The 9,998-nt window shown below is 33.5% G+C and overlaps 1 protein-coding gene across 2 annotated transcripts; it reads right to left on the bottom strand.

The window, feature by feature from the left end:
• Nucleotides 1–269: 269 nt before the first annotated feature.
• On the bottom strand, nucleotides 270–3,936 carry LOC11424936 (probable F-box protein At5g04010). 2 transcript variants are annotated; one of them, XR_005646648.1, is made up of 4 exons: nucleotides 3,183–3,936; nucleotides 1,388–1,535; nucleotides 618–836; nucleotides 270–477 (listed from the first exon to the last, which is right to left on the bottom strand). XR_005646648.1 is itself a non-coding variant. In XM_039835082.1 (3 exons), the coding sequence occupies exons 1-3, from the start codon at nucleotides 3,893–3,895 to the stop codon at nucleotides 831–833; spliced, it is 867 nt and encodes a 288-aa protein (XP_039691016.1). In that variant the 5' UTR covers nucleotides 3,896–3,936; the 3' UTR covers nucleotides 513–830. The 2 variants fall into 2 exon arrangements, 1 of the variants encoding a protein (XP_039691016.1); XM_039835082.1 differs by lacking the exon at nucleotides 270–477 and having other exon boundaries at nucleotides 513–836.
• Nucleotides 3,937–9,998: the final 6,062 nt, after the last annotated feature.

The following is a 9,998-nucleotide window of genomic DNA, read 5'->3' as shown; positions in this document are numbered from 1 at the left end:
ATTTTTGTATATATATATGTAAGTATATAGAAACGACATATTTTTCACCATTATTGAAGAAATGATGCATGTTAAAGTATACCGTTGACAACATTATATAACACATATAACATTAATATGTGTATTTAATAACTATTTAATTTGGGAACCTAAATATGAATATTTGTTCGATAGTTGATAGTAAGAGTCTAAACCTTTGTATCAGCCCATAATAAATTTGCATATTAATTTAAAGTAGAATGAGCCACGTATAAGATAGGTGTATAAAGTAGCATATCAAATTACATAGTCTATTGATTGAGCCAAAAATCCATTGAGAAGACAAAAATCATTCCATTGATGTCCTAACTGTGTGGTTTGATCTATATCGTGTAGTCGTATGATATCAAAGTTCTTATTATCTCCATAGTCTCCACAACAAATTAAGCTATCAAATACATTGTAGTTGAGATAATTCCCAAAATCAGTAGGTAACCTCTGGAAGGAAAAAAAAGAATAATAATGACATAACTAATTGCAAATACAAATCAAAATAAAGTGAGATCTGTAGGACATCAACAATTTTAAACACATTAGTACATGGAGAAAAATTGTAGGTAAAAACAAACTGAACCAACCTTCTTATTTTACTTTGCCATACTTAAGCAGAACTATTACCGGACCATGTTCTTTTCTTTCATTGTTGTAGTGAATAAAGGTCCGAGCATAAGACTCCCATAAAGTGCAATTAAGAGTGACATCACTCAAGTCTCTCAAAGTAAAGTTGACTTGAAGTTTTTTCCCTGTACCTTCATGGACCTAGCAATATCCCATGTCTTGAACCACACCGATCACATCTGCACATAAATCAAACACAAACCCATTAAACCATTTTGTATAAATCAGTCACGTTAAGAAAATATCATAAATTAAACATACGACATATAAGAAATTAAACATAAGACACTCATAATATAAGATATCAGACCACCATTGACCAGAGATAATTTCAGCCAAAGGTTTAATTTTCAGTATTGGATTGGAATATTGTGAACATTCACATCAACTGCTGTTGTCCCGCCAGTCCATTTCAAACGGTACTTATGATAAGATGCTTTGAAGAGCAAATCATTGGTACCAACTTGAAAGTTGCTCAATGTGTAGGTGTTGTTCTCTTTCAGTATTAGATCATACATAGCTTTGTATTCAGTAGGGATCACAACATGAATATCATCCCCCTAAAAAATATGGCCGTTTTAGGTAAGTAAGAAGAGGCACATATGATCATATTTAAGCAGAACATGCTGATCATAAGCTTTTGATGTATGATAAACTTGTTGATATTCATTTAGGTTTTATACTCTATTTAGCATCTAAAATATTAAAGCAGATATGATACACATAATACCTTAGCATCAACGATAACCACCTCCAAGTGCTCCTTCTGATCCTTAACAATGGCCCATTTGTCTTTAACCCTAACAGCTAGCTTCCAGAAATCTTTCTTCTGGTTAATATCACCGATAAATTGAAATGGTCTTACCATTGCCATTGCTCTGAGAATAAATAAAAATCAGTATGTTATAAATATGTTATAAGATAGATAATACAGAAAAACAGAGTAAAAATCAAAATGGAGATAAAAAAAATGTGGAACCATAACTCCAAAAGAACTGAATGAAATAAAAAACTAAGATTATGGGATTGATCATAGGTCATTCGAAGTGGTTACCAGAAAAGTTGAAGTGTGGAAAAAAGAGTTCGGCTGCTTGGAGTGATGAAATTTTTAGATCTGTGTAGTAGTTTTAAAAGTAGGAGAAGAGAATAGAGATAGGTATGATGATAAATATTGATAACAGTGATGCAGTTTTGATTGATTGTGTATTAATACAAAAGCAAACTTAAACCCTTTTACCCATTGTACGATTGGTTTATTTAGCAAGCATTAAACCGGAAAAAGGATTTTGAAGTGCAATAAAACTAAACTAACATAACTTGGTACTTATTTGTTGATTTAGTTAAAAAAGGAATATTTAGACCTATTTTAACCATGAAATTTGGACGTGTCATTGTTAGAGGATGACCAGTTTGGTCTTTTCCACGAGATGTTATCTTCTTATATTAAGGAGGATATTTTGATAAATCTCACTAGGTGGTGGTCCAAGTTCCCATAAAGATGTAGAACGAGGAGGTTCCGTAATTTATCCCCATCAAAGAATGGAGAAGAAAACATGTGTTTATATTTGATTGTTCTTAAACATCCTATAGATTGAACTACATAATTTCAAAATCCTAGAGATGAGCTTAAGCATTACCTAGAGATTGCCTATGTTTCACCTTTAATTTCCAATCTGTTCAATCCTTCCTTTGCTTCTTTTATTCTGCTTCCTATGTTTTGTATGACTTCGGCGCCAATCTTTGAGCCTCCCTTTAATCATTTTAAATTTTTCCTTTAGAACGAACATGCCCCACCCTTCACTGTTCAGAAACAAACTTATGATACACTCATACACATCAATATTTTTCCAACAATTTAACATACAAAATGGTTTTGGTCCCCAATTTTGATCACATTCACACATCATTATTGGGCAATGATCTTATAGCTCTTTCTCTAAACACAACTGCTTGCAATCTGGTCACTCTAATCCAAGACTCCGAAATAAGAAATCTGTCAATCCTGCTCTTGATCAAGTGTACCTTCTTCCATGAAGAGGTAAATCTATCACGTGTACCTTCTTGCGAATGTACTCCCCAGGCGGGATGCTTAGTGCGTTAGCAATAACATTGCACGGGTCGATACGCACAGCCGCCTGGTATCCATTGTTTGGGGCTAGGTGTACTACTGGGGTCTCTAATCCCATTCGCTCCCCTAGCTTTCTCTCAGGGTCGAATCAGCAGAGTGCTTTCGCCTTTGATGTTCCTTCCGATCTCTACGGATTTCATCGCTCCACTGGAATAAAATCTTCTCTTATAAAATTCTTTAGTAATTGTTTTACACATTACTCCAATAGTACTCTCTATTTGAATGAGCAAATTCAAGCTATGGTATCACAAATAAATTTAAACCTACGAGTTTAAAAGCAGCTTTATACACAAAATGTCTACTATTGTATTACATTGATTACAAACTCATCAAAATGAGTTCTTAAGTTAGAAGAAAATGTTGCAAGTATCTAAGACCATCGTCAATACCAACATACCTCCAATCAACAACACTCATAATCCCAACACTCACCTTCCCAACCCTCACTTCCCCACCACCATCATCACTTTCTCTACAACCGCACATCCCCACCTTCATATCCGCCACGACCGAACTCGCCACCATCTTCGAACAACAACCTGGCGCCGGTAGCTCCTGCGAAAACCACTCCTCTCTTCCGGCAACAAACCCCACCTTCCCCTCATAATCCATCAAAGTGAAAACTCCTCTCCACCCTTTCACCACTACATTCCACGTCACCTTCACCACCTCCTCAAAACCGTTGTTCTTCACCACAACCCCGCTTTCAAAGCTAACGACAAAACGGAACACGCCGGGAGGGTCCACCACCAGTGCTTCTACTGGTCTGGATACAGTTGAGACAACACGAGAGTCCCGCTTGGAAGTAATGGAAACCGTGAAGATGAGGTCGTCAAGGGAGAGGGTTGGCTTTGGAGGGGTCTGACGGCGGCGCGTGGTGGAAGACTGGCCTAATGCAAAGAGACGGCAATATGAGACGGTGGTGGGAAGAGTGGAGAGAGAGGGAAAATGGGTTGTTACGATTGGTTTCCAAAGAAGATCAGAGGACATAGAATGTAACCATGATTTTGATACGCATGAAGCTATGGCTAATGTTTTAGGGTCAAGGTGATGTGCTACGAGGATGAGAACTTCCCATGATAGAGTTGAACAAGGAGTTTCCATTTCCATGGTTGTAAGAATTTTTCATGAATTGAATATATTGTTCTGTCGTTTAGGGGTTTCTTTTGACGTTTATAGAGGTAAAACGGCGGTTACACTGATACACAGAAAGGTGGTAGAAGGTGACACGTGGATAATGTTTATGTTCTGCATGGTTATTGAGTGCCACGTAAGATTCATGTTGGAGATTATGCCAAGTAGCAAATGGCACGTGTCTAGGATTTTGATGAGCACAACGGTTGCAATTGGCAAGTGTGGTGCACGCGATAAAAAATGAAATTTTAGAATGGATTGCTGCTACCTATGACTAGATCTCAGATAAATGAAAATTTTATTGATAAGACCTTTTTTTTTTTTTTTTTTGGTGTATTGATAAGACCTTTACTATTGTAGCCAATATCTTATTCCGAATAATTCCGACAACTTTTGAAGAAAAAGAGGCATTCACTTATTACAAAGATGGTGCGATTTGATTCTTTTTTTTTTACCGATCTCAGTCTAGAGAAAGAAAAAAAATTTGAAAAAAAAAACTTACGCTTGCTGAAGGTGAAGTTTGGAAATAAAAAGTACACCACTAGGGTTCGGTCTGGTGGAGACCAAAGTTAGAAAAAATGCTTAATTGCACTTTTGGACTCCTATCTTTTCAAAAGTTGCGGTTATGGACTCCTAACTAATTTAAATACAAAACAGCCCCCTATGTTTTGATTCTTTGGCAGTTTTGGACCTTCAGTCCATTGTTGACTCGGTCAACGCTGATGTGGCACCGTAAGTGAGGTGCCACATGTCAATTTTTTTTTCTTTTTCCCTCAGGGGTCCAAAACTGCAAAACAATCAAAACATAAGGGGCTGTTTTGTATTTAAATTAGTTAGGGGTCCATAACCGCAACTTTTGAAAAGATAGGGGTCCAAAAGTACAATTAAGCCTAGAAAAAACAAGCAGTTCTCTCTCGGCACAATTCATAAATTCAATTTTAAGGTTGATTCTCAAATCCCTCAAAAAGGTCCTTTATCAATAAATGATGTATGTTATAGACCACAAAAATTAAAGAGTGCCCATGAAATAAACTTTAAAATTGAAATTTTATTTATAAGGCTTAATCAGTTTTCGTCCCCTAAAAAAAAATATTACAAAACTGTCTCCTTAGTTTTACAATTGTCGCATTTTTGGGTCCCAAGACCAATTTTTAGTAAAAAAATTAAAAAAATAACACGTGGTACCTCATTTAGGGTGCCACGTCAGCGTAGACAGAGTCAAAATTGTCATTGAGGGCCAAAACTGCCACAATACAAAACATAGGGGGGGGTTTTATTTTTTTCTTAGGGGACTAAAATCGCAACTTTGAGAAAGTTAGGATACAAAAACTGTTATTAAGCTTATTTATAATAGTGACCGGAGTTATAATGTGTGTTATTAAAACAATATGTTTTTTCTTTTAAGGAAACACAATAGTTTTTTTTATATATTTTATCATAATTTGATAATATATTTTAAGTGATCACTTTTGACTACATACATCATTTAATTTCATATAAGCAACATATTTTATGAAGAATGCAAAGGTTACACCATTTAACACACATCAATTTTAAGAAGTCACATCATCTAAAAAAAAAATTCTTTACATGAAAACGTTCTACAAGTTAAGAGAATTTTATTTTATCTTAACTAATGATTGAGTCAAAATATCAACAAAAACATCTCTTTTTTTTTGAGAAGTCATCAGAAGATGTTTTTTCAAGTATTTTAAGATGCAAAATCTTTTATAATGACATCAGATTAATGTTCTTCAAAATATCATTATCAATTGATAAAGTAGTCAAATTGTTCAATCTATCTTATGACATTGATAACTTCAAGTAGGTTTTAATCAACTTCAATTTTGAAAAAAATTCTACGATGTTGCGGGCACATGCACCGTCAATAAAACTCAAAATATTCGGATAACAATATGGAAGTTTGACAAATTTAAGAGTATCCACAACATACACTATTTTGATTGTCAAAGTAAATTGTAAACTTTTAATTCCGAGAAAAGATCATGTACATCAATATAGAGAGAAAAGCTTGCAAAACTATTGTATTGATGATAATTGAAATGATACAAGAATGGAAAAGATAGGTACAAAAGAGTCAACCATGTGACTTATATAGTAACTAAACTAGTGTCCTAACTAACTATATCATTATTCTTAATAGCCTCCCTCAAACTCAAGGTAAGAGAACTCTTAGATTGAGTTTGAATTACAAAGCTAATAGCTGATGTAAGAGTTTTACATGTCATAAAACTATTTACACGAAAGTATAATAGGATCGTTTCCGCAGAGAGTTGCGTATTTCATAAGCATTTTTACAATATTTATCATATTAAGTGTTTGGGTATAAATTGTTTGTTTGTATAAAACTATTTTCCTATTCGACATAAAAGTAAAACGAGAAGAGATGGGGATATTTCGCTTGGGGTCAGAGACATCAACCAAGCGTAACAGCTACAATCTCTCGATCGATTAACGGATTCTAGCTTTTTAAACGATATTATCACAATCACTCGACAATCTCATCCGTGTCCAAATGATATCGTTATTTATAAGCGATCGAGTAAAACCTATGAATTTTTAGTGAAGACTTTTAGCAAACACCTTGTGTGCACAATAGTCACAAATTGCAATTACAATACAACACAATAATGAAACAAAGAAGAAGATGAAATATCAGTGACACACATAATCAATACGAAAAGGACGACTCCGAGCCGAATCAAAGATTTGAAATCAAAATCACTAGAGTTTGGAACAAACAAGAAGTTACGAACAAAGTCATTGATTGAAAACTTCGATAAATTGAGATTTTCGAATTGAACATGAAAAGAGAGATGAAAAACAAATCCGTTAATTGAAGAAGGAAGGATCAGTTCAACAGAAAAACAGATGAAAGGAAAACGAACCAAAAACAAAAAAAATAAGAAAACGGTCAAAAAACGAATTGGAATCACGAACCATACGATTTGGGGAAAATTGCAGTAACGAGTGATTTCAAGCAAGAAAGTCAAAGTAAAGGTGAAATTGAACAAGAAATTTCGAAACCCTAGGATTTGGGGGAAAATAACGAAAATGAATTTCTACGAAAACGAACACAGATCAATTATGAAATTGAATTAGAACGAGGATTTCGACCAAGAAATCGTAACCGAATTTAAAGTTAAAAAAATGAAATATCTAGAAAAGGACGCAGAGGAAATTGATTGAGGAAGAAAACGAGAAAAGAAAATAAAAAATTGAAGATGAGAGAATTAAATTTTCTCAAGAAAATGCAGCGGAAAATCCTTCAAGGAGGATACCAGATTAGCTCTGATACCATGTTAGGAAACACGGCATTCATGGATATAGAGAGAGAAAAGTTTGAAAAACTATTGTATTGATGATAATTGAAATGATACAAGAATGAAAAAGATAGGTACAAAAGAGTCAACCATGTAACTTTTTTTGAGAAAGTCAACCATATGACTTATATAGTAACTAAACTAGTGTCCTAGCTAACTATATCATTATTCTTAATTAATAGAGGAAACAAGGAAAACTATTGTATTTATAAATGACGGAGAGTTTGAGTCAATTGCTTCCAACCTCTCGACCAAGAAGTTTACCACTTAAAAATGCAACTAACCAACTACATTCCCACATCCCTATCGGAATTTCACTATAATGCAAAAATATAATCACTTGGAGATGGTTTTTCAAGAAACACCTCAAAATTGCTCATTTGGCTAAAAACAGCTAATCCCTATCGGAATTTCAATATAATCCAAAAATATAATCACTTGGAGATGGTTTTTCAAGAAACATGTAACGCCCTCTCTAATTATTTGATTATTTTAAATGAGTTTAGAATATACTTATATGATTTGTGTGCTTTATATGATTTATTTTCATGAGTGATATTTTGTTATGATATATGTTATATATTTATTAATATAATATATATGTGATTTGATTTAGAAATATGTATATGTTTTAGAAAAATATATGTTAATTGGTTTAGAAAATATATGTTATTTGGTTTAGAAAATATATGTTATTTGGTTTAGAAATATATATGATTCATTATAGAAATATACATGATTTGTTGTAGAAATATATATCATTTGTTATAGAAATATATACATGATTTATTGTAGAAATATATGTTATTTGTTATAGAAATATATACATGATTTATTGTAGAAATATATGTCATTTGCTATAGAAATATAAATGATTTGTTATGAAAATATATATATATATATATATATATATATATATATATATGTTTTAGAGATATGTTTGTTATTTATTATTGTTATAGAATTATTTTATATATATATATATATATATATGTATATATTAGAATAGAATATTAATATTTGGATTTAAGAGAAAAATAAGTAGGTTAAAGATTTATATAAATAGGAGAGACCTAGTTTAGAAAAACATAACGTACGTACGACTGCTTTTGGAGAAAAGGGAGAAAAAGTCAAGAGAAGAGGGAGAGACCTAGAGGGGCTGCGATTTCTGCAAATTAAGGTAAGGGTGAGACTAACTTTGCAATTCTATTAAGTATGTGAATCAATGGTTAGGTTTAACATGATGAAAGATGAGTTTAAGAGGAATCGGAAACTAGGTCAAATTGATAGAATTGATGATTAAACAGTGGAAACTTGTTAAAACGATGTAGAAACTGTCCTTAGACCTTAGATAATGATTATGATGAATTTTGGAATTGAAATTAGGCTTAGAACTATGTTAATTGATGAAAATTGTGAAAAACTGCACTTCTGCCCGTAGCGACATTCATCGCTCGCCTCCCGAGCTATGATCCTCGCCACGACGAGGGATGAACTTCATCGCTTGCCACGCGAGCAACCTTTCCTCGCCTCGCGAGTTGCACGTTGCAGCTCGCGATAGCGAGCAGTTGAACTCGCCTCGCGAGCTTGACTAGAGAGCATGTCGAATTCTGAGTTTTTGACTTTTGAGATGAACCTTAGATGCCTTTGAGTATCTTTAGGTGCCTACTATTGATTAAAGAATGATTTAGAATGAGATTGAACCTGGAACAACCTTAGTTGGGAATCTGGCTTGTACTCGCCATGGCGAGCAAATGCTCTCGCCTCGCGAGCACATCCAGAATTGAGTGTTTTAGTGCATTGTGAGACTTGAGTTGCTTGGATTGGTTAGAAATGAACTTTAGGTACATAGTGTGACCTATTAAAGATAATGATTGTGAATTGTGAAGCTATATTGAAATGCTAAGTGTTTATAATGTGATTTATTGATTGATTGCATTACTTGAATTATTATTGAATGATCAGGAAGTTGTTGAAAATGAATTGATATTAAGCTGTTGATATGATCTGATTATGCTGCCATTGTTATTAAACTAAGTTGCATGAGTTGTTGTTGATTATCATTTGATATTGTTATATCCTGAGATGTTTATGTGTCGCCTATGTTGCTGTTGTTGGTTATGTGAAATATTTATATGCCTTATGTGGAAGATGTTTGATGTTTAAGTTGTTGATACTTCATAATAATATTGTTATGTTGTGAATTGCTTGTGCTGTTTCTGTTGCTGTTATGAACTGCTAAGTTGTTTGTAATGTGATTTAATGATTAAATGCATTACTCGAAATATTATTGAATGATCAAGATGTTGTTGAAATGAATTGTTAAATGATTAAGAAGTGAATTATGGATTGAATTATACCTACTTGAATTGTTGTTGAATGATCAAGAAACTTTTGAGAATGATTTGTTATTTAACTTAATGTGATTTGATTATGCTGGAATTGTTATTTAACTAAGTTGCAAGAGTATGAATAAGTTGATGACATTTAGCTCCAAATTATTGGATGCATGATAATATGTTGATTACGATGATTACGGTGTTTTGTTGTTAAGAGTCCATGCTTAGCATTTCATTGAGCTTTGTCCTCACCACGTTTAGGAGCTTTGTCCTCCGCACGATTAGGAGCTTTGTCCTCCGCACGTTTTAGGAGCTTTGTCCTCCGCACGATGAAAGTATATCAATACTTATGATGACGATTGGTACCACATGCATATAAATGTTTAAGTTGCATTG

The sequence above is a fragment of the Medicago truncatula genome, chromosome 1 (assembly GCF_003473485.1).
Source record: "Medicago truncatula cultivar Jemalong A17 chromosome 1, MtrunA17r5.0-ANR, whole genome shotgun sequence".
Lineage (NCBI taxonomy): Eukaryota > Viridiplantae > Streptophyta > Magnoliopsida > Fabales > Fabaceae > Medicago > Medicago truncatula.
Note: the sequence above shows the minus strand (reverse complement) of the source record. Positions and strands in the feature narration are given on the sequence as shown.